At 37.8% G+C, this 25,982-nt stretch overlaps 1 protein-coding gene across 4 annotated transcripts in view; it reads left to right on the plus strand.

Annotated features, from left to right (window-relative positions):
* CPEB4 (cytoplasmic polyadenylation element binding protein 4) overlaps positions 1-25,982 on the plus strand; it is a 72,136-nt gene that overhangs the window by 36,989 nt on the left and 9,165 nt on the right. The window contains exons 3-7 of one of the 4 annotated variants that reach the window (XM_054556255.2): positions 7,373-7,423; positions 17,933-17,956; positions 19,877-20,050; positions 24,330-24,419; positions 24,785-24,903. In XM_054556255.2, the coding sequence (XP_054412230.1) occupies positions 7,373-7,423; positions 17,933-17,956; positions 19,877-20,050; positions 24,330-24,419; positions 24,785-24,903 (458 nt within the window). The remainder of the gene's footprint in view (positions 1-7,372; positions 7,424-17,932; positions 17,957-19,876; positions 20,051-24,329; positions 24,420-24,784; positions 24,904-25,982) is intronic. The other 3 variants (XM_054556257.2, XM_054556256.2, XM_054556258.2) reach the window with 3 other exon arrangements.

Here is a 25,982-nt window from a genome sequence, read left to right on the forward strand (position 1 = left end):
ATTGAGGGGCAGAGAGAGAGAGGAGGGCATTCAAGGTAGAGGGAGTTACCCAGAAGTTGAAGTTATGGGCCAGCAGTTCTGAATGGCTGGAGTGCCTGATGTGGGAAGGGAAATGGCAGTGTGGAGAGTTAGGAAAGCCATTAATTCAAAGATTTTTGTAAGTACTGGCTTTTGAGCTAAAAGCCAAATCTGTAGCAGAGAAGGGTTTTGTTTAGCCGAAACTCTGTGTGTTTAGTGAATTTTAAGTGGCTCTTTGGGAGGGGACAAGACTCTTCAGCTGATATCTGTTTCAGCCAGTTCCTTCTTTGTGATTTTGCATGGGAATGTCTTTGTTGGAAGTTGGTTGTAGCACAGATAGATAAGGGGATAGAATAAGCTTACTGATTTTGATTTGGGGAGTTATTTTTGTGTCAATAGACTAAATTATTAAAAATTAAATTTATACCATTAAATTATAGAACATATTGAATGCTGTTTTGTTCATATTGCTATGTCTTCTGCATTTGTGTAAGTATAAAGCTGGCATTCAAAACCAGTGGATTTATTACACATTTCTTGAGCCTTGCTGTCCGATGTCCAGGTCCCCACAGCACCATCTTGCTGCAAGTCTCAAGTGTAGTTTGTAAAAACAGAAGATGTTCAGGGGTAGGAGGACTACCTCCTTTAAAATATTACTTATGACAGTATAGTTTTGATTTACTTAGATATGAGCTAAACAAAATTAGCAGGAGCAGAGGTAGGAGCAGCACTTCTAGTTAGGTAATCAACAACTACAAATGTATGTGTATGTATATATTTGTGTGTATTAGAAATTTTTAATGGTGCTCACTGAAGACTCCTCTGCAAACACCCTGCTTTTCTTTGGAGTATCCACGTTTTTATAGGGTGAATCAATCAAAAGTTGATCCTTAAAAATTTTATGCTACTTGTCACTTTAGAGTTATTCCCTATTATCATTCCTTGGCCTGCACCATGTTGTCAACATTGTTGGCATGACTGTGAAAAAGAAAAGCTTATAGATAGCGTGAAATCTAACTGCACTGCAGATACATTTGATACTTTTTGGTGTTTGTGTGTTTGAAATGGCAGCATTTATTTTTATTATTTCCTGTTGAATTATCGGTAGTAGTAATATCTGGATTATTCTTTAGGAAATAACTTATTTTACCTAATTAATGAAAGTAATACTTATATATACTGCTAATGTAAAGGAGGATTTCCTCTAGTCTTTTCTCCTTTTATTTTTTGACTTGGTTAGTTAGTGTCTTAAAAGGATATGATAGTACATACTGTTCTTTTTAGCACCTCCTGCCCCCACCTATTCTAAGTCAGTCTGTTGGTAAATATTGGTTCTTCCAACTGGCAAATGCTTAGCATAGAATTGCCTAGTTGACGTATGGATCTTTTCTAGGTTGTAGGATTTGGTAGTATAGATCCCCAGAGTCACACTGTATCTGTTGCCTATATTTGGCTAGGTTGAGTCATGTCACCAAATATAGCCTACGCCTTCAGCATGATGTATGCCAGGCTTCTGGTTCCAAATTCTGCAGCTGGCCTCCAGAGACTACTACTTTTCCTGTCATAATGTTCCTTAAGATTAGGGCTGCTGACCAGGCAGTATTTTTTATATTTATAACACAGTCAATACCAAGAGCCTTCAAAGATTGAATTTTGCTCATCAAATAGGTTCACATGCCGAAATCCTAGTGCCTTCCTTCTCCCTTGAGAAATTAAATTCTGAATGTGCCCAAACCTGGATAATGATTAAAGATAGATGAGTTCTTGGCCGGGCGCCGTGGCTCATGCCTGTAATCCCAGCACTGTGGGAGGCCGAGGCAGAGGCATCACCTGAGGTCAGGAGTTCGAGATCAGCCTGGCCAACATGGTGAAACTCCGTCTCTACAAAAATACACAAAAAATTACCTGGGCATGATGGCGGGTACCAGTAATCCCAGCTACTCGGGAGGCTGAGGTGGGAGAATCACTTGAACCTGGGAGGCAGAGGTTGCAGTGAGCCAAGATCGTGCCATTGCACTCCAGCCTGGGAGACAGAGCGAGACTCTGTCTGAAAAAATAAAATAAAATAAAGATGAGTTCTCAAAAACCCAACCAGACAAAACAGCAGGCAGGTACTGGGTTATATTAATATTCAGACATCTCAATTTTTATTTTATTATACTTTACTTATGAAATACTGGTGTTTTGAGTTCAGTGGAATGAACTCATCAAATGCTCACCTGGTACCCAAACAGGACACTCAAGATGCCTAGGTATTAAAAGCTCTAATTCTGAAGGGGGCTTTAATGTAAAAGAGATAAGAAGGTTAGCCAGAAGCTGAAATGATTAGGTAAGAAAGTTAGTTGTTGCTTTGTAGCTACAAATAAAATTTGGTGAGTTCATTAAAAAGATGTTTCCGGCCAGGCACGGTGGCTCAAGCCTGTAATCCCAGCACTTTGGGAGGCTGAGGCAGGAGGATCACGAGGTCAGGAGTTGAAGACCAGCCTAGCCAATATAGTGAAACCCTAACTCTGCTAAAAATACAAAAATTAGCTGGGTGTGGTGGTGCTCGCCTGTAGTCCCAGCTACTCGGGAGGCTGAGGCAGAAGAATCGCTTGAACCCAGGAAGCAGAGGTTGCAGTAAGCCGAGATCGCGCTACTGCACTCCAGCCTGGGTGACAGCGTGAGACTCCGTCTAAAAAAAAAAAGATAGATTTGAAAAAATCCTTGAGAAAACTTATGCCTACGCAAAAGCCTGCATGCACATAGATGTTTATGACAGCTTTATTCATAATTGTCAAAACTTGGAAAAACCAAGATACCCTTCAGTAGGTGAATATAGACTAGTAAACTGTGATCCATCCAAACAATGGAATATTATTAAGCACTAAGAAGAAATGAGCAATCAAACCATAAAAAGATGTGGAGGAAACTTAAATGCATATGACTAAGTGAAAGATGGCAATCTGGAAGGCTGCATACTTTATGATTCCAACTGTATGATAGTCTGGAAAAGGCAAGTCTGTGAGACAATAAAAAGGTCAGGGGTTGGGGGCTGGCAAAGAGGGATGAATAGGGGAAGCACAGACGATTTTTATGGCAGTGAAACTACTTTGTATGATACCATAATGGGTGGATACATGTCATTATACATTTGTCCAAACCCACAGAATGAACACCAAGAGTGAACCCTAATGTAAACTGTGAACTTTGGGTATGACAAATGTATAGGTTGGTGCAAAAGTAATTGCAGTTTTTGCCATCAACCTATACCACTCTGGTTGGGATGTTGATAATGGGGTAAGCTATGCATATGTGGGGGCAGGGGGATATCAGAAATCTCTGTATCTTCGTCTCCATTCTGCTGTGAACCTAAAATGCTCTAAAAAATGACATTTATATATTTATTTGTAAGTATGCAAATATGCTTATATATAAGCACATATTTATATATCAACATAAAAATACATATATATATATAAACGAGACACACACTCTTCATTGGGAACATGGAGTGAGGGCCACTGTCTTAGGCATGGGAGGGGATTATCAACTAGCTAGCCATGGAATAGAAAAACTATAGAAACTTACACCAATATAGTGGAGAGGTTATTAGAACAGAAATAAAGGAAAAAGTACAAGGAGAGTGCAAAAAGGTTGTATATAACCAAATTCCCATGGCACGTTTAATGGGAGCTTTTGGAGGATTTCCAGAAAGGAAATGATATGTGTTATCCATAATAGATGATGGACAACTCTTTAGATATTTTAGTTGTGGAGAGAATTTACAGAAGAGTAGAGCACACAAGTTAGGGAAGCATTATGAAAGTTAAAAAAAGAAAACAGTTTCTTAATGTCACTGCCTGTATGTTAAAATTTAACATACAGCTATTTAGAAAGAATAGCTGATTGTTTAACAGAATGTCACAGGTGTGTTTGCTACTAGAGACCACAATTGATTCTAACCTGACAACAGGAATCATAGCACAAGGCGGATCAAAAAAATTGAAAACAAGTATCACTTTGAGAGTTCAATTGTGAACTTTGCCAGTGATTCTTCAGCGGCGCATTGTGTCTTAGCTGGAGGGCAGAATGACTGTAACTTAGAAGGCCAAGGGACAGGGAAAGTGTTGAAGTTCACCTACTTTGGTTGTGGGAGGTCTCTTCAGGAGATATGGGATGATTTAATCTCCTAATAGAGTTAAGAGACCGTTTTGTTACTGTCAAGTGGAAATTTTCTCTTTAAAAGGTACCCAAAACATGAGTTTGTGATAAAGTGGAACTTCATTTGTGAAACTTCATTGTGAAACCAGCCTGTTTAGTAATTGTCTTTTGGATTCGCATTGTTCATTATCCTCCCTTAGGGCTGGGTGAGGTGGCTTATTCCTGTAAACCCGGCACTTGAAGAGGCTGAGGTGGGAGGATTGCTTGAGCCCAAGAGTTCAAGACCAGCCTGGTAACATAGGGAGACCCCCATCTCTACAAAAAATAAAAAATTAGCCAGGCGTGGTGGCCTGCATCGGTAGTCCTAGTCACTTGGGAGACTTGAGGTGGTAGGATCACTTAAGCCTGGGAGGTCGAGGCTGGAGCTGAGATAGCACCACACTGCACTCCAGCCTGGGTGACAGAGTGAGACCCTGTCTCAAAAGTTAAAAAAATAATAATAATAATCCTTCCTTGGCATCAAGTAAGAGGCATTATGGTTCATGTAGAACAGCCGTGGTTTCTATTGCATTCAATAATTAGAGTATCTTACTGGAGAGAAGAAGACATTTCCTCTTAATATTTCAGCTAATGTTATCAAATATTTTTGTCTCTATATTGATTTAGTCATTCTTCTGAAAATGTTTTATGATGAATGAAAGTGTGTGATACCTCTTATTCATTTACTAGAGAGTTTTAGAAGTCTAAAATCTCTATATATGTTCCATTACAGAAAATCAGCTGCTACTTATAGTTGTGATTCAGAAACAGTACTCTGTTCCCACCTCCCAAGTTTTTTTTTTTTTTTGACAGAGTTTTGTGCTTTTCTCCCAGGCTGGAGAGCAGTGGCGAGATCTCAGCTCACTGCAACCCCTGCCTCCTGCATTCAAGCAATTCTCCTGCCTCAGCCTCCCCAGTAGCTGGGTTGATTACAAGCGTGCACCACCACGCCTGGCTGATTTTTGTATTTTTAGTAGAGATGGGGTTTCACCACATTCACCGGGCTGGTCTCGAACTCCTGACCTCAGGCGATCTGCCCGCCTTGGCCTCTCAAAGTGCTGGGATTACAGGCATGAGCCACCGCACTTGGCCCTCCACCCGCCAAATTTTTAACAGGGTCATGTTCTTGCTCCTAGCATCTCAAGTCTATCCTTTTAAAAATACATACTTGTGACAGGCCATAGATCCAGGCTTTAGTTAAAGAGCAGCCTAGATAGAATTCAGTAGATTTGGGTGCTTGGGTATGTACATTAGAATTAAAGAATGAAACCAATTTTTAGGAAGAAATTGAAATATCAAAAATAATTTTTACCTTTTTTTCTTCCATCTCCATTCCTACCTCCACTCCCTACGTAGGACTAAGCTGAAATTTAAATAGAACGATTACCAACTTAGTTTCTTTTAAATCCTTTCATTTGGTTTTAAAATTGTAGGAAAATTAGCCACCGGGCGCCGTGGCTCACTCCTGTAATCCTAGCACTTTGGGAGGCCGAGACGGGTGGATCACAAAGTCAGGAGATCGAGACCATCCTGGCTAACATGGTGAAACCCCGTCCCTACTAAAAATACAAAAAAATTAGCCAGGCATGGTAGCGGGCACCTGTAGTCCCAGCTACTCGGGAGGCTGAGGCAGGAGAATGGCGTGAACCTGGGAGACGGAGCTTGCAGTGACCCGAGATCGCGCCACTGCACTCTCCAGTCTGGGAGACAGAGCGAGAGACTCCGTCTCAAAAAAAAAAAAAAAATTGTAGGAAAATTATAAAGTTCAGAGTTTATCCAGTCTTCAAGTTTTGGATATGGATTAATTAAAGCTGTTGGCAATAGAGAATAGTTTCCTCTTTTCATGCCATGAGTTCATTACTATGGAGACTGTTTCAAAGAAGCAGTATTTTAAAACATTGAAGACCTTAAGTTCCTTTCTAAAGAGATGTTAATATGTAGCTGTTGGATTGATGGAACCCCATGTTAGCTCTGGTTCCCAGAGTATTTAGTGGAACTAGGTAGAGTCCTTGCTGGCATCCTGGAAGGCCTGCCCCAGCCGCAAGCCATCGGAGAACCTGTTTATCCGTTTTTCCTCAGCTTTTGAGAGTCATGGTTCTGTGGGGTCAGAGTTCAGACTGCTGTTTCCTAAAGGAATGTTTGTAGTTCTGAGTCACTTTAAAAGTCATGTTCTAAATCCTGATTTATAGAAGGTGGGACTATAGTAGAGAACTAACAACCAGGTCCCCCTATCCATTCCTTAGATGAGGAAGACCTGTTGAGGGTTCTTCAGTCATTCTTCTCAAGGTGGGTGCAGATGGCATGTGGGGTTTGGAGACGTAAAAGTGTTGCATGATGATTCTTATTTTATAACTTACAGTATAGAACTAGGTCCATATGTGTACTCAGTAAGGATTTGTAGTGTAGATAACTCAACTTACATGTAAAACTCTTCCAAAACAGAAATGTAATTCCTTCAACATAGAGAAATCCCAGTGCCATTCCCCCCCATGTATTTGTGGCCACCAATTTGGAAGACAGTTCATCCAACAAAAATTTTAGTACCTTCACAAATTCTTTTTTGAGGGGTATCTTGGGTGCCCATTTTAGTTTCAAAAGTAGATTTTGACACACTTCAAAATTCAGAGGAAAGTAACCCAGCATTTAGTGAGTGCCTACTGTGCCCTGGGCTTTTGATATTTTTCATCATATGTAAGTTTAGTGAAATGTTCTTCTTCCCTCTGAGAATATTCCCCCAAACCTGAAATTAAACCTGTCTCTACATGTAGGCATAAGCCTGGCACTTTTCTTATGAATCATATAGGAAAATATTACTGCCAATTACATAGTTTCAAAAGTAACAAAATACTACACAAATGAAGAAAAATTTTCACATTTATTGGGGCAGAAATGTGAAGATTGTCATAATGAGCTGCTATTACATAATGGTATAAAGAAAATTACCTTGGATGGGGATTTGCAAATTAGAAGGACCTAGTTAAATATGAGAGATATTTTCTTTTCCTACTTTCAAACTTTTCCCTTTTGAATATTGATGAACATGCTGATTGATATATCCTCTGATTCAAATACCTTGCCTATTTGAAAGCAAGTCAATTCAGCTCTGTTACTAAATAAGTTTAAACCATCTATGAAAAAAGTAAATTTAGTAACGGCCTTCTTTTACCTTCAGGTCGTCTAAACTATTCATATCCAGGATCCGATAGCTCTCTGCTTATTAATGGTAAGTGATAATTGATTTACCCCAGTGAAGTGCACAAAACTGATACAGTAGTTGTGCTTCAGCAGTGGAGAAATTACATTAGTTTGTTCTGTAATGATAACTGTAAGTTGCTAATTAAACTATCAGCTATTTTAAGAATGATTCTTTTAGCTCACAATTGTGGCAGAAACTTTTCTTTTTAATATGAGGGCCAACTGATTCCCTGTCCTGAACTTGGTGACGATGAAAATGAAAATCCCATAATGATACCTAAAGATTGGCTTTATCTAATATTAGCTTCTGTAGAGTGACCTTTGAAATGTCAACATAAAAGCCATTTCCACGTGGCTGGAAAAATGTTCCAAGAGGAAAGGATAAGCGGAGATCTAAAACCAGAAAAAGGCAGCCTAAAACCACAGTGCTTGACATTGCATAGGACAAGGTCATTTGCTGTTTGCTGTCTAACAAAAACAAGAAACATGAAGTTTTATTGGCTTTCCAGTGTCTTCATTAGATTCTCCTTTCCTGTGCTAATGTTCTGTTGAGTTCTCTTTTTATGTGCATAGTGAAGCAAGCTAGGTTTCACCAGGAGGAGGGAATATCCACTCACAAGAATTTTAGTGTCTGTTTTTTTAGTATCATGGTCTAAAACAATTGGGTGAAATACAGAGGTCTTGTTTACTTCTTTTCTACTAATTTGCTATGGAATGTGGATTTCAAATTTCTGTGTGTAGAAAATGTCTTCCATTTGTCAAAGCTCATTTTAAGTGCCACGACCTCTAAGAAGTGTTATGGACTAAATAGCTGTATTCCCATAATTCCCAAAACAAATAAAAATAAAAATTCTTCCACTCCTTGATTTTAGTATGTTGTGAATGAGGAGTTAAAAATTGTTTTTATAACTGGATCTCCTTTTGAAATCAATATGTTGTAGGATCGTTGAGCCAGGAGAAGTTAGCAGGAGATTTGATTTTTGAGAATTGCTGGGTACATCAGATCTTCTAGAGACTAAATAGTTTATAAAATCTTACTTGGTCATCAGATGTAGGCCTTTTCATGCTACAGTGCGAGAAATAATACCATAATGTAATATTCTAGCATAAATGTATTAGGCCAAAAACCAAACCCAGTGGCGACAGTGGCATCAGGATAAGGAGAACATAAGGAATATATATATACATGCAGAAGAGTTTACCTTTTCCTTTGGAACTAGTTCAAGTCAGTTCCAAGTACTGGAAATTGTAGTGAACCAAGATTGGGGATATTACTGTGTCATCTTAGGCAAAGTGATCAACTATTCTTTGTCCCAGTTTCCTTATGAAGGTGTTCCTGTTGGATTAGTTGCCTCTGGGGCCCATCTTGTTGAGGGTTGTCGAGAAAAATAAGCTCTCTCTAGTGGGTTTTCCTTAAAGCTAAATTCACTTAACTAGGAAAAAAAAAGCCACCTGTAATCCCAGCAGTTTGGGAGGCTGAAGCAGGAGGATTCCTTGAGCCCAGGAATTCAAGACCAGCCTGGGCAACATGGCCAAACCTTGTCTCTACAAAAGATTTTTAAAAACTAGCCAGGTGTGGTGGCACATGCTTGTAGTCCCAACTACTTGGGAGGCTGAGGTGGGAGGATTGCTTGGGCCAGGGAGGTCAAGGGTGCAGTGAGCCATGATTGCACCACTGCACTCCAGCCACGGTAACAGAGTGACACCCTGTCTCAAAAAAAGAAAAAAAGTATACTATTATGAGATTGCCTTTCCTTTTTTCTTCATTACTATCCTTTCTTTCATAAATAGATTATTTTTAATGATCTTACTTGTCAATAAAAAAATAAAAGTAACTTTTTCCCAAAATATTTATGTTTTCAAATTTTACTGGTCCATGAACTCTAAGAGAAGACTAGATAGTTTTTAATGTTGTATACATGGAAATTTTGTTTATTATAAAGGCATACTGACTTGGGTTAACATTGCCTCAAACTGAAAGACGTGAAGATAAAGGACAAAGAGAGATGTCTTTCTTCTAAGAAACTTCTCTTGCTGGCTCCCCAAGCAAGACCCAGGAGTGTGGGGTTTACAGTTGCCGTGGTCTCAGGTCTAGCACTGAGCTTCATGGGGCCGCAAAACTTGATTTTGTCAGATTTGATGAAGGATTAGTTTTTTAGTAACCAACCAACTAGGACCAGATGCCAATTTATTCGTTTATAATGAAGCATAAAACTTCCAGGTAGACCAGATGCCGGAGGTGACTACTCGACCGACCTATTCTCTCTCCAGTAGCAATGTCCAGATTAGAGCAGAAGATTGCTTGAAAGTCATGAAATTAAAACTAGGTAGGGAGGAGAGGTGTTGAGACAATTTTTTAGTGACCTTGAGTAAGATATGCACATTGTCCATTCTGTCAGTCATGTTTATGAAATGTCTTCTAGAGTGGATCACATCTGTAGACAAATTAACCTAATTCATGTATTCATTCTTAGTAGCTTTGCTCTCACTTTAGCTCAGGTTTTGGGGGTACCTGTATTGCAAATCTGGCATAATGAATTGTGCTTAGTGAAGATTAATTAAAGAATTACAAGTACTACCCATCACGTAGGGTTGTGGTGAAGATTCAATGTGTGTAAATCACTTAGCATAGCACCTGGCACATAGTAAGTCAAAATAAGAGAATTAGAATAAGTAATATTTTTGGTTAGGAATTAATCTCATTCATGTACTGATTCTTAATAGCTGAAAATATATAAGGAAAAAAATACAGAACAAAGGATTAATATGAGTTTGTAAAAATTGTTGAAAGTTGAACGTGCTTTCATTGTCTGTCATTAAGGTACATAATCTAAAACTATGCACTTTCAAATGCATTCCCTTCATGTCTTGTGTCCATGCAGCCTTTTCTTAAAACTGAAAATAAAAGCCTAATATATTATGTCACTTTATAGTCATTGTTTAATTTTAAGACTGAAAGGTGCTGTAAGGAGCTATTCTTCCTTGTCCACCATAATCTATTCAGGCTTTTAAAAACCTTTAATAAGGTGATTATATAGCCACTCTGCTTTGTTTCAATGTAACTTTCAGACCTTTTTCTTCCAAGTTATCTGTTGAAAGCCAAATCGATAAAAATGTAGAGCAGCTGTTTATTCCCTTTCTCACATGAACATTTGAATTTTGACTCTCTGATTTTTATTTTATGCTTTATTTTGAAATTTTCAAGCAACCTCAAAGCTTTTAGAAAGAGGTTTAAATCCTCAATAAATAAAAGGAAAATCCCCTCACCAGCCTCTTATTGGAAAAATCATAACAATAATTAAAAGAAAAAAAGTCAGAGTCACCAACCAGTTTTCAGTGGTTTATATTGGACTAATGTTGTAATTTGCCTTTACAAAGATAAATAGGTTGTATTCATCCATGGATCAAATTATTTTTTTGCCCTGTTCGATCATAAATTTCCTACAGTTTCATACAATGACCTTCGTATACCACTCATATTAAAAGGCAGTGCCAGTATAATTCAACAATGATTGGTAATTGTGTTAAGAATGTTACAGTTCACACTCTAGGGAATTTTTCAATTTATTGCTGTGTTAATAGTTGTAGAGATTTTTTTGAGGGACAATCTTGGGGACAGTTCTTGGATTTTCAATGTATTTTTAAAACTGAACTATCTAAAGCTACTTTTTGGATGCTGTATTAGTTTGCTAGGGCTGCTATAATAAGTACCACTGACTACTGGCTTAAACAGAAATTTACTTCCTCAGTTCTGGACGCTAGAAATACAAAAGCAAGGTGTTATCAGGGTTCATTTCTTTTGAGGCATCTCTCTATGGCTTATAGATAGCTGTGTCGCCACATGGTTTTCCCTCTGTGCATGTCTGTGTCCTAAACTCTTCTAATAAAGACACCAGTCATATTGGATTAGGGACCACCCAAGTGACCTCATTTAACTTTAATGACCTTTTTAAAGACCCTGTCTCCAAATATAGTCACATTCTGAGGTACTGGAGGTTAGGACTTCAACATATGAATTTGGGCAGGAGGGTGGGGGTAGGGGGTGGCCGCATAATTCAGCCCATAATAGATGCCTTATACTAGTAAATTTCATGTAGTAGGGATATAGTTAGAATGCCCATTTTATGGTTATGAGAAGCAAGCCTAAAACTTAGTTTCCCAGTTAAGTGAGAAGAAGTGCTAAACACAGGCCAGTTACCTCAAATTCCTCTGGAGTATCTTGGCTTATCTCTGAGATAGACATTGGATTAAAAGATTAGTTTTCCTCTTACCCAGCTTGAAACTTTATTTTACCTAAGAAACCACCACCACCTCTGTATAAAAATGCTTGTGCATTATACTTTTTTTTTTTCTCTAACCTTTCATTCCACTGCTTTAGCCCTCAGGATTAGCTACTTCAAAAATGAACCTTGTGGCAGGAGAAAGTTATAGAGCAAAAAAAACCTGTTAAGTTTTAACAACTCATATATGTATTTTCTTTCCTTTGAGGAAGAGATTAGTAAGAGATCTATTAAGGGTAGCACAGAACAACATTTCTTTCCTTTTTTTTTTTTTTTGTTTTTTTTTGAGATGAAGTCTGTTCTGGACTGATCCAGACTCCAGTCTGATCCAGGCTGGAGTGGACTGGAGTGGAGTGGCTCCATCTCGGCTCACTGTAGCCTCCACCTCCCAGGTTCAAGCAATTGTACTGCCTCACCCTCCCAAGTAGCTGAGATTACAGACACCTGCCACCATGCCCAGCTAATTTTTGTATTTTTAGTAGAGATGGGGTTTTACCATGTTGGCCAGGCTGGTCTCGAACTCCTGACCTCAAGTGATCGGCCTGCCTGGGCCTCCCAAAGTGCTGGGATTACAGGCGTGAGTCACCGCACCCGGCCCAACATCTCCTAATTATAGTTTTTTGGAATGAAAAGAGGAAGATTGTTTGCTTGGGAGGGGGAAGAAATCTATCAAAAAGGAAGGTGTTATTTACTCAAGAGAAATGTAGATGATGATCACTTACTGAAAATGTACGTAATATGGTTCTAGTTGCTACAATAATAAGCATGTTGAAAGATCCCTTCATTGAAAAGATAATATGAAAACAAATTGTAAACTCTAAAGTGCTCTACAATTGTTAACCTTAAAATGCTAATGAAAAGCTGAGAATAATTGTTGAAGATCATACTCAGAATATATGCATATGAATTTACTTTTGGGAAAGGGAGGAGATTATTTATTGAGTATGTGACTGACCATTACATATACACATTGTGTTTTTCATTATTCTCTCATTTGCTTCCCATTTTTATAAATAAAGAAACTGAGGGTTAGGGACATAAGGAAACTAGAGTTGCATTCTCTGCTCTTTTCTAAGGTAGGCCTTACAAATAATAGTGCTTTATCATATCTTAGGAACATTCTTTGAATGTTGTTGTACTAACAAGCTAATATAAACATAAGCCAATGTGATAGGAATTTCTAACTATAAAGCAAATGTAAATTAATTTTGTGGCAGTGAGCCTATTAAATTAGGGATTAATTTATAAAATCATTTAAAATGTTTCTTTGCATCTTTGCTGAATTGTATGCTTTGATCTTTGTAATGATTGTGTCTGCTTTTTGGTTCTACCATCTTTATTTTGTTCACAGATTAATTCCTTTTAGCTTCAAGCCTTTGATTTATATCTTTTCAACTGATTTACTAATTTGGCTAATTTCCACACTCCTCTCCCCATATATTTTCTTTTAGTCCTCCTGGAAAAGTCAGGTTGTTTTGTTTTGTTTTGTATTGTTTTGAGACGGAATCTCGCTCTGTTGCCCAGGCTGGAGTGCAGTGGTGCAATCTCAGCTCACTGCAACCTTTACCTCCCGGGTTGAAGCAATTCTCCTGCCTTAGCCTACCAAGTAGCTGCGATTACAGGCATGTGCCACCACACCCAGCTAATTTTTATATTTTTAGTATAGACGGGGTTTTACCATATTGGCCAGGCTGGTCTCGAACTCCTGACCTCAAATGATCTGCCCACCTTGACCTCCCAAAGTGCTGGGGTTATAGGTGTGAGCCACCATGCCTAGCCAAAAGAAGTCAGTTATTTGATAACATCTTATCATCTGAACTATACCCCACCTTTTTTTTCCAAATAGAATTGCTATTTGTCTTCTCACCATGGGGCAGAGAGAGGTGCACAGTTGGAGAGCCTAAGGTAGATCAGCGTAACCCGAATAGGATCCATTTTTTCATTGTCCACTAAAACATAGTAACATCTTATCCTTCATGGCCTAAAGTCCTATTCGTGGCAGAATTGATTAGGTGCTGTCATGTAGGAAAGTATGCTTTTGTATGAAAGTAATAATGTCATTTGTTCATTTTTAATATTAGTACCAAGGAGGAAACCAAAAAGGGTTCATTAACAAATATAGCAATATAGGATATGCAATAATAATAAATTCAAATGGTACAGAAAGGGATAAAACAAGAAGTGAATGCCTTCTTTCCTCTTTCTAGAAGTTTCTGTCTCCAAAGGTTCTTGTGGTTGTTTCTAGAAAAAATATTTCATGGCCAGGTGCAATGGCTCATGCCTACAATCCTAGCACTTGGGGAGGCCCAGGTGGATGGATTTCTTGAGCCCAGGAGTTGAGACCAGCCTGGGCAACATGGCAAAACCCCATCTCATAAAAATAAAAATAAAATAAAAAGTAAAAAGATTTTATGCATAGTCCCACATATCTATTTATATTTTCTTTATTTTTAAATGTACACAATAAGGATTCTACAATACACACTTAGACACTGCATGCAGGCCAGCATCTCAGAGAGCTTTAGGTACATGAACATGAGCCACATTTAAAAATGCCACATGCTCAGTTAATAGGGTTGCTCCTTTGAAATACATACATACATATATAAAAATGCCACATACTAGGTGTTTCTTCTTTTGAATATGTGGGTACTTTGTTTCTTTTTGATTATTACAAATGTTGCAACAAATGAGAAAAAAGTACTTTTTATGGGATAAATAATATTTTATTTTTATAATAAAATGTGTGGGGAGGGAGAAAGTCAGGGAAGCCCTGACAAGTCTCTCTGTACCTTCTTTGTAAGTCTGGCATTACAGATTAATGGAATATTTTGCTAGAGGGAATTTGATTCTGCTTATAGGGCTAATAACAAGGAAAGGAAGCATTTGTAGGCAATCCTGTAAAGGCATTTTAGAAATAAAGTATATCAATAGATCTAATAGCAGGTATCCAGAAGTTATAAAAATTTATGGCCATAATATTTTGAGCTTTTTTTTTTTTTTAACATTCTTGAATCCTGTTAGTTCTGAACATTAAATTATTGAGGACTTTATAAATCAAAACTAGGCTGGGCACGGTGGCTCACGCCTGTAATCCTAGCACTTTGGGAGGCTGAAGTGGGCAGATTGCCTGAGCTCAGGGGTTTGAGACCAGCCTGTTCAACAGGGTGAAACCACGTTTCTAATAAAATACAAAAAAAAAAAAAAAGCTGGATGTGGTGGCATATGTCTATAGTCCCAGCGAGACTGAGGCAAGAAGAATTGCTTGAATCTGGGAGGCAGTTGCAGTGAGCTGAGATCGCGCCACCGCACTCCAGCCTGGGCGAGACTCCATCTCCAAAAATAAAAATAAAATAAATCAAAACTAAGAAATAATAAAAGTGGATAAACATATAAATAGTATTCATTTAAACTTTGGTGGGGACTGGGAGATTTTTATTCAGTGGTAATAGCATGCATCTAAAAAATCTTTTAAGAGTCTACTTTTCGGTAACTGAAGGAAAATTCTGAGCAGGGTTAGTTTTGCTGACTTAGAACTTTTCCAAAATGTAGATTTCTTTGAACATAATTAAAGTCATTTTTTAACTTACACTTCCTCGGATATTTGAGAAACATCAAATAACAAGCAACACTTGCTAGTCATGAGATTGGAAATCTGTCTGACATTTTCCTCAGGAAAGCAGAGAGGTTCTATGTTGCAAGAATTTCATCATAAAGTGTGTGCCAATATAATTTGAAATAAGTGAGGAAAAGTGCTTAGTACATCCTTTTTATGTAAGATAAAGTGGTGTTATTTAGCATTCTATTAATTTCTGGGTTCCAGTTACATAGATCTGTTCAATTTGTAGAAAATTCATTGAACTTACGGTTTATTTTTGTGTATATGTCATATGCCAAAATTTACATGAAAAATAATGTATAAGTATTACCATAAGTGGAAATAAAAATTACACATTCTCATTTTGCATGTTCCAGAATGTCATTGTTTTTATTTCTTCAATATTAATTTACATTAATTTCCTGATTTGATTGGGCAACTTTTATAGTTGTAAACATTGTTCACTTATAACCTATTTTCCCTTAATATGAGAAAATATCTACATAGCTTTCAGAATTTAATCTCAGAATTTAACCATGCATTATTTTATATTGACCAGTTTAATTTTATAGTATACAATCAAAGTTTGAGAGTGTACATTTGAAGATTTCGAGAGTGTTTGATTGTAACTTTTGATCCACAGCCCTTACTATTCCGGAAATTATTTATTTTTGATATAATGGAAGCCATGAGCGTTTTCATGTGAATTTTGTAGCTATATTATAAAAGCTTATTCTTTTCAAATATCTGTTTTCTCAGAAATCCAAGCAGCATCAATCAACTTTTTAAGATTGACAGCACTAAGATTTTCAAATCATTACTTTGTTTCCCCAGACTCCCTAATCTTTGAAGCAGTTGTATGAATAGAATGTTCTTAAACAAGCATCTGCTTTTGTGATGCTATTTGTCTTTCTAACCTCTGTCTGATTGAGTCAGAAAATACCTACCCCTCCCCAACCCCCTAAACTTAAGACCTGTTAAAGTAAAAGCACAACTGCTTGAGGGAGATTGTATGTTGTGTGAATCCATTTGCTCAAATACTTTGGTGAAATCCAGGGCTGTCTAAGTGTGGCAGAAATGTATTTTGGTTTGAGATATAATTTCACTTTGGAAGATACTCACATAATATTTCTGAGTTATAATTATTTAGCATTTATCTGGAAGAATAAGAATGAAAACCTTGACCAGTTTGTGAGTTTGTGTAGTGATTTCTTAAAGGAGCTATACCTTCTAACTCAAAAACCTATCCCAGGCTGTAACCCTGGGACTTTGGGAGGCTGAGGTGGGCAGATCACTTGAGATCAGGAGTTGGAGACCAATTTGGCCAACATAGTGAAACCCCATCTCTGCCAAAAAAAAAATACAAAAATTAGCTGGGCGTGGTGCCACACCCCTGTGGTCCCAGGTACTGGGGAGGCTGAGGCACGAGAATTGCTTGAACCCGGGAGGCGGAGGCCACAGTGAGCTGAGATCGCACCACTCCAGCCTGGGTGACAGAGCTAGATTCTGTCTCCAAAAAGAAAAAACCCATCCCAGTTTACTGTTGAAACCTCATCCCCAGCCAGGTCCCCACTTGTTCTACATGCTTCTGTTCCAGCCACCTTTCCCTGAATGCTACAGCAGCACCCCTGCCTGTGACGCTGTTGAGCCTGGAATGCCCTTCCTCTGTTTTTCCTTTAAGGGCCACCTCAAATTCCCTACCCCCACCCCCAACTTTTTCGTCAGAGTCAGTTCTTCCTCCTCTATTCCTGTTACACCTACCACATAACTAGTATAACAATAGGCATGCTACACTGTTGTTTGCTTATGTGGCCTTCTGGCATTAAAAGCTGCTAGTTCCTGGAGGTCAGGGACATGCACTATTTACTATTTATCCACAAGATCGGGCATTCAAGAAATGTTCATTGGATAGAATTGAGGTGTTTGGACAGGCTGGGCTTATAAGTGCCAATTTGTTTCAGGGAAGACATTTTCTCAAAGGTTTTCTGATTTAAAGTTTATACTGTCATTTCCTGAGTATTCCAGTGGGTTATTAATTACCTTTACTTTGCCCCTTGGCTACAACCTACTTGGCAATAAAAATATCAGGCCTTTTACTTTTCAACATTTAGGACTTGGTAGAAGACTTGATTAGGCATAGGGAACTGTTGGCTAAAAGGAAGTTGATGAATTGCTTAAAGATTTCATTTGTTATGATTTTCTCTTATAAGGGATTAACTGAGGAAAACTGTATTTATCTTCTGGTGGTGAAAAAGTCATGAATTGAATATTGGTATATCTACTAAATTGCTAGTTAGCAGGGAATTCTGCGAGAAAATGTTATTAATATGGTAATAGTTGGTTTTGATTATGTTGTATACTGCCTTAGTTTCATAATAGCTTGAACGTTGGGCAACAATTACAGCAAAAAGCTTCCCCTAGAACAGATAAGATTCAATAAAGTTTTACAGTGTCCTTGAAGAAATTTTAAAAATGCCCAAAATTGACCTCTTACCATCCCGTTCCTTGTTTTTTTAGACATTTACCAGGAAATGAAGAATATAGTCACAGTTTTTCCATTTTCAAAAGCTGGTAGATGAAATCACAGTTGATTCTTTTGACAATGTTTGAAAGGTTGTTTTGTTTTTTTGTTTTTGTTTTTTTCTCATTTGACATGCAGCAAGGACATATGGGCGAAGGAGAGGTAACATCGTTTTTAACTTTTAAATGTATCACTTGTATTTGGAGACGACCCAAGCTTGTTTAATTTCTAACCTTTGTGGGGAAGGGGAGAGGGGAAATGAAGCGTAGCTTTGATCCTTACGTAATATTTGTGTTACAGTTAACATTTTAGACATAATTTGAAGGAGTTAAGGAGCTATAAAGAAATTTATCAGAATGGTGGGATTTGGATTTGAATCAAAATGATTTCCCTGTGTTAAATGAGAAACTCAACTTATTTATATCTAAAGATGTGCTTTTTTTCCTTTCTGAAAGGAATTTCTTAGAAAAAAATTAAGAATCTTTGAAAAGAAAAATATAGTCACACTAGTCCCAAAATACCTCATTATCTTGGAGGTTTAATTATACTCAAATGCCTTATGTCAACTTTTTTGTTTTCTTTTTTACTAAGTAAACAATACATGTGGTTTAAAATGAGATGAGCTAAATAAATGACTAATCCTATAAATTTCAAACATTTGGGGGAAAAGCTCTAGAAATTTTAGGTAATTCTAAAGAATCATTTTGTAGGGGTACCTGAATAACTTATTCTTGGCACGTATATTTTGCCTTTTTGCGAGAAAGTAAGACAGTTAAATAGCTTAGATTTAAAGGATAAGTGATTTTTTAAGATCATTCATGAAATAACCTCCAGTTTTATAATCAGTTTGTGTCTTCACTTGACATATGCTATTATAGGATAAATTTATTAAAAATATACTGTTATTATTTGTGTTTAGTAATAGAAATTGAAGACAAGTGTGGCAAAACCTGGAATGTTTCTATTAAAGTAAGAGCACTTGAGATACGTTTCTAGAGGATCCATTAACAAATTCCTCATGTAGTACCTAGAAGTAAATTGGCAGCCAGAAAAGCGATAAAACAGTGCTTGGGAGATTGTGCAGCTATTTGTAGCTCTGTGTTTTCCTTATGATTTAAAAGTTTATATTTTGCTGTCAGGTAAATATGGAAAGACTGTTACACATATTGGCATCTCTGGTGTTTCCTGCATATATATTCTGGATGATAAGATTTTCAAACAGCAAATTTAATGACTTAGTTTTTAGAAATAGATAATACCCTTAGCAAGCTGATAATTACTCAGCTAATAATAAATATATCTTTAGCATGCCTAATAATCTTAAATTTCATAAGACTACACAATGAAGTTGGAATATAACATTAAGTGGGTTTTGATTATATCCCATTAGTTAAGGTAAATAAAAATGAGTGGTCACTTTAAAAATCTACTTGTTAGGTTAGCCAGATGTCATGGCATGTGTCTGTAGCCCCAACTACTTGGGAGGCTGAGGTGGGAGGATCACTTGAGCACAAGAGTTTGAGGCTGCAGTGAGCTATGATTATGCCACTGTACTCCAGCCTGGGTAAAACAGCGAGACACTGTCTCAAAAAAAAAAAAAAAAAAAAAAATCGACTTGTTCATTTTAAGCACATTCTTAGAGGAAATTGTGCAGGCTATATTGTTTGATTTTTTTAAAGAAATGTAAGTGATTCAATGTCTTATAGCCAAATTTAATACTTAGTGTACATGTCTAGGTTGCCAATAGCCATGGGGCCCTGCCAAGGGAGTACAGTCTGCTGCCGACTGCTTGCTGAAGTGTGCTCTCTCCTCCAGTCCTTCAGTTCACCTCACTGAAGTTTCTGGATCCCAGTGGGATACTTGAGTCACCCTCTATTAATATTTAACCGTGTGCTTTCTCTCTGACTCAGTTGGGACTTTAAGTTGGTGGGAATTCAAGAGTATAGCTAAGTGTTTCTATTATTCAGTGAGAAAAATAAAAGCAGCAGTTTTATTGAATCTGCTGTTTCCTTGTTTCTTTGCATGATAATCAGTGGCAAGGAACATTTTCTGTTACCGTTTTTTCCCTGCTTTCTATTCTAGGTCAGTCTTCACTGTTTCCAATGGAAGATGGATTCTTGGATGATGGCCGTGGGGATCAGCCTCTTCACAGTGGCCTGGGTTCACCTCACTGCTTCAGTCACCAGAATGGGGAAAGAGTGGAACGATATTCTCGCAAGGTGTTTGTAGGCGGATTGCCTCCAGACATTGATGAAGGTATATTTAGAACTGTTTATAGCACGGTGCCCAGATGGTGGCACATAGTAGGAAACTCATAGTGTTACAATAACAGTCTTATCTGGCTCCAATAGTCAGCCCTGCTTGCATTGTTCTCTTGTCCTATCCTCCTATCATGGCGTATAAGATTAATTCATAGAAGGGAGGGGAGCAGAGCTGTGCAAACCAACTAAAGCAAGGGATTGGACTATATGAAAAGGAGTAAACATCACTGGGAAAGCTTCCAAGGGACTCGATTGTTGTGGGCATACATGGGTACTAACTGTGTTTTTGTCTGTGTGTGCTACTTTGGACAAATTCAATGATGTATTTTCCTTTTTTTCCCCCACTTTTTATGAGTGCTCCACACATGTATAGTTCATTGTTTAAAATCTTAGACTAAGCATGAACTTTTGAAAAATATAGCCTACAGTTGTACTACAAGAAGGATAATCTTATTTAAGGTAGTAAACAAGATGGAAGGTCCCTGCTTACATAGAGTTTACATTTTACTGGGGGGAAGGCCCGTAAACAATGTATAAATATGCAAGAAAATACTGGAGAGCAAGTGTTGAAAAGCACACAGCAGGATGATGTAAAATAGTGATGCAGGGAGTTTCTTTTTAATTAGGTGGATAAGAAAAGCCTCTTTGAGGAAGTGATATTTAAGCTGAGACCTGAATAAGGAGCCAGCCATGCAAAGACTTAGAGGGACTTGTTCAGGAATATGCTATTCATCCATGGGTCTGAGTGACCCCAATAAGAGTAGCAGACCTTATAGCATATTTTTGGTTGCTTTCCTAATTTCTTTTGTCTTTGTTTCCTGAGTGAAAATGGAAATACACTAAATCACATTATGGAGAATAGAATAGATTTATTTACGCATGTATAAGATCTAATAAATAATAAGGTTTAATATCTTCACATTTAGATTGGGATCAAACTTATCAAGTCACTTCATTTTCTTCAAGATGATTTATCTTTTGGAAGGTTGAGACAGAAATGGTTCTAAAAAGCCAAAGATTGAAATAAACATAGAGGTTTTTGCTTTTTCTTTTTGTCTACAATAAAATGTCTTGGTGGAAGCTATGCTGAAATTTCAGGGTTGTCTGAATCAGTCTCCATCCTGCCCTCAGCATAGCTTGAAGAATATTGTGTTCTGCAGAATTGTGCACTAAAAATTACAGGGTTTATGGGGGAAAACAAGGTTAAAGACAAATCATTTAAAAGCTAATGAACTTTGTACCTGAAGCACTAACAAGAAGAGAATTAGTACCTTGGAGATAACTTGGATTTAGCTCAGCATGCTTGGGGCTGCTTCAGGGAATATTGAAAATGTACAAAACCAATAAAGCAGAAATGCTGGCTTGCAAGCATGGAGACAATGCAGATGGAAACAGACCTTTGAACACCTGAGGAAGCGCAAACTAAACTGTCAGGAGATAAGAGCCCTGCAAGGTTAGGGGCATAGCTCTCTGACAAGAGAATTCTGGTAGCTGCACTTATTTTTAATTTTCTTACAATAGAGCTGGGAGGGTTTGTACCTGTACATCAGACAAGTGGGGGGCTTTTTCCTTTCCTGATGAAGTTTGTAATTCTTTCCTCACTATGCTAGCCCACCTTGCCTAGGAAAAATCATTTATGAACCAGTACAACTTCCATGTTATACTGACATTATTCGCTGTTTACTAGACTCACACAAACTAAACTTACTCTGCTCACACTACGTATTCCAAACTGGAATATCACCATAATGGTGCAATACCATCCTGTCCTACCATGCGCATGTTAATCTTTTTTCCCCCCAAGATAAGGGCTCACATATTGAGCCCTTATGATACCTACGAGAATAGGTATTATAGCAGAAAGAGCAGACTATACTGTTTCACAGTCTGGGGAAGATGCAAACAGTTCTACCAGACTGGAATTTAGGCATACTCCTCATCTTTCTTTTCTGTTCCTTTACCCTGCCCTATTATCAGTTCTTATCTACACATGCTTACCTACTCTTTCTAGAAGTCTCTGAAATGTATTTTTCCATTATCTCATTAGTGTCCAAATATATAATGTAGCATAATTTGTATCATTTAAATTAATAGCAAAATATGGTCAGGTCTTCCTTGTCTATCATTTTTTCCCATTCATCCCTTTTTCCTCTCCCTCTAAGGCTGAGATATTGCTGTCAAGGAAGTGGATTGGTGACAGGGAAGAGGTCTCAAGTGGAGGGGATGTGTATACATGTATGTAGAGGGGGCTTGCTCAGAGGCCTGAGCAGCAGCACATATGGTATCCAAGAAATAAGGGCGAGAAGACCCAAGGCACAAAGGTAGAAGGTAGAGGAGGCTATAGGGGAAAGATTGGTTACATTGAGCAAATTAATAAATGTCTTTACAGGTATTGGGAGCTAGGTTTCCCCTGCAAAAAGAGAATATAAAAATAGAAAGGCGGAAGGCTAGAAAAAGCCGTGAGATGTTGGAGTCATATTGAAAATATCAATATGAACTCATTAGTTTTTGTAAGTACATACACAGATACAGAAATAGTTATAAATTTGTGTTTGGGCGTGTATTTATTTATTTCCTAGCTTCCTTCACTGTGAAGACTTAGAAATAATGAATACTCACTAGCAGTGAGCATATAGAGCACCTGTAACTTAGTTTCTAAATACCTTTTGCCAATAAAATGATCCATACATCTTGAAAAAAAATGACTGATTCTTGGGCTGGGACAGGGAAAGAATAAGATGAGCCTGGAGTATCTTCTTAGGCCAGAAAGCATGAAAGTGCTTAAGAATGTCCCAAATCGGGGACAAATTGAGCATCAAAATAAATGAGTGAATTGGATCACAACCCACTGAATAAAATAGACCCAAACTGATATCAATAAATGAATAAATCAATGGGACAGACGGAAAACTCTTCCCTACTGCACAATACTAACTAATATATGTAGAAGGAATGATGGAAACAGGTAATCATTATTTGGCAACCATTATTGTGGTAGTTAATACAGGCAAGAGTCTTCAATGGATGCCAAGGCTCATGAAGGAACAGGATATTGGTGAGCAACACAATATACTCTTGTAAAACTCTAATTGAATACAAAAGGAGAAAAGGTTTGCTTGTGGTAGAGAAACCAAGCGATCAAGATTAACATGCCCTCCAGGTGTGGTGGTATGCACCTGTAATCCCAGCTACTTGGGACGTTGAGGTGGCAGGATCACTTAAGTTCAAGACCAGCCTGGGCAACATAGGGAGCCCTTATCTTGGGGGGAAAAAAGATTAACATGCGCATGGTAGGAAAGGATGGCATTGCACCATTATGGTGATATTCCAGTTTGGAATACGTCACATGATTCTGATCATAGGAGGGAGAGCACAGACCCAGGTTGAGGGTCACTATTTTAAATCTGTTCAGGTTGCTATAAAAAATAACAGACTTGGTGGCTTATAAACAACTGAAATTTATTTCTCACCATTCTGGAGGCTGGGAATTCCAAGATCAAGGTGCCAGCAAATTCAGTGTCTGCTGAGGGCCTGCTTCCTAATAGATAATAATCTTCTCATTGTACACTCATATGGCAGAAGGAGTGAAGGGTCTCTCCAGAGCCCCTTTTATAAGGGCACTAATCCCATTGAAAGTGTTCTACCCCCATGACCTAATCACCTACCAAAGGCCCCAGCTCCAGATACCCTCACATTGGGGAATAGGTTTCAACATACGAATTTTGAGGGAACATAAACGTTTAGACCGTAGCAGTCATTCTATAGAATGAATATGAAAGACAAGAAACAACATGGAGCTGTTCCAAGTTGAAAAAAGACTGATGCTCTGAGGATATGATAATTAAGTGCAGCCTGTGTTCTGGATAGCACTGTGGATCAGAAAGGATTTTGAAATTTAAATGAAGTCTGTGAATCGCATAGTAGTGTTATATCAAAATTGGTATATAAGGGAATGACCTTGCTTCAAGCAGATACCAATAGTTATGTTTGGGATTACAGGGCACCATTTCAGAAAAAGATGCTGGCTGGCTGGCATGGTTGGATGGCTAGATTGATTTGTGCATATGTACAGATAGAGGGAGGAAGAGGAAGAGAGAAGAAAGAGGGTGAAGGCAGATGTGCAAATTATTAACAGTTGGGGAATCTAGATGAAGGGGATAAAGGAGTTCTTTTTACTGTTCTTGTAAATAGTAGATTTGAAACTTAAAAGAAAAACTTTCAAAAAATGATCATAAAAATATTTAAATCTACTGTTTTCCTTTGTTGTTTATTAGATGAGATCACAGCTAGTTTTCGTCGCTTTGGCCCTTTGATTGTGGATTGGCCTCATAAAGCCGAGAGCAAATCCTATTTTCCTCCTAAAGGTAATTCTCAAGATTCATTATACTTATGTAATTTATTCTTACATTGTTTAATGTGTAGCCTTTTCATAAATGTTCACCTTCACTGTAAAATGTTGCATTATTAAACTTGCATTTTCCCAAATGCTCTTTAAAATTTCAACCTAATATTCTTTTAATTCAAATTTAATTTTACTCTAAAAGATGTTTCAAGATACTACCAAAATGAACTGTATGTTGATGTTATCAGACTTTTGGTATAAATATTGTTTTAATTTGTTTTCCTATTCCTTTTTTCCTGTCTTTAGTTTTAGTGCATGATTCCTTTCCCCTGAAGAATTACCAAAACATAGGAAAACATATAAGCCTTCTTTCCCCCTTTTTTCCAGGCTATGCATTCCTGCTGTTTCAAGATGAAAGCTCTGTGCAGGCTCTCATTGATGCATGCATTGAAGAAGATGGAAAACTCTACCTTTGTGTATCAAGTCCCACTATCAAGGATAAGCCAGTAAGTATGTTTAGCATAAAATAGCTTCTTGTTTTTGCCTCCATTCATCTGTTATGTTTGAAAAACCCATAGACAACTTGATGTGTTTGGGGTACTTAATTGACACATTTGTAAGCAGACTAAGTAAAGTCTTGTTGTGAAGTTCTTAACATTGACATTCTGTGTATTTGCACGTATCAATTTGACATCGAATTTTTGGTTAGTTGAAATATAATTGGTAAATCTTTATTTTTAAAAGATTTCACGGCTGGGCATGGTGGCTCACACCTGTAATCCCAGCACTTTGGGAGGCCGAAGCAGGTGGATCACATGAGGTCAGGAATTCGAGACCAGCCTGGCCAACATGGTGAAATCCAGTCTCTACTGAAAATACAAAAATTAGCCAGGCGTGGTGGCGCACACCTGTAGTCCCAGCTACTTGGGAGACTGAGGCAGGACAATCGCCTGAACCCAGGAGGCGGAGGTTGCAGTGAGCAGAGATTGCACCACTGCACTCCAGCCTGGGTGAAAAGTGAGACTCTGTCTCAAAAAAAATAAAATAAAAACCAGACTTCATTTGATAATGCATTTAATAAAATAGCTGAATCAACTGTGAATAACAGAACTCAAATCACAAATACTATGTGTACGTCTTTCTAGCTTTTTCCTCACATTAATGAAGATTTTACCCAATATTATCCTTAACTTTATATATGGTACTCTCCAAAGTAGAGTGAATCGTGTATATACATGTACAGATACATTGCATACTGTTTTCTCTTTCTGGAAGAGTTTATCATAAAATTTAGTCTTTAGGAAGAGGAGCAACTGGCATGTTTTGATGACTCTGGCAAAGCAGCAGTTTATTATCACTCAGCCAGCACCCAATGAATGATGATAGTGCAGAATGGAGTTGTCAGTGGGTCCAGCTTAAGCAAATAACATCTGTGGAGCTTCTCCTGAAGTCTTGTGGTTGTCTAGGTCAGAAACTTTTGAAGAGTTCCTGTGGTCTGGACTCTTTCTGCTTGACTTGTTTATGTTCCCTGCCAATCCCCATCCGTATTTGAATTTGGGACCTCTGACCTAGGACTCTGTTGGTG

The sequence above is a fragment of the Pongo abelii genome, chromosome 4, assembly GCF_028885655.2.
Source record: "Pongo abelii isolate AG06213 chromosome 4, NHGRI_mPonAbe1-v2.0_pri, whole genome shotgun sequence".
Classification (NCBI taxonomy): Eukaryota; Metazoa; Chordata; class Mammalia; order Primates; family Hominidae; genus Pongo; species Pongo abelii.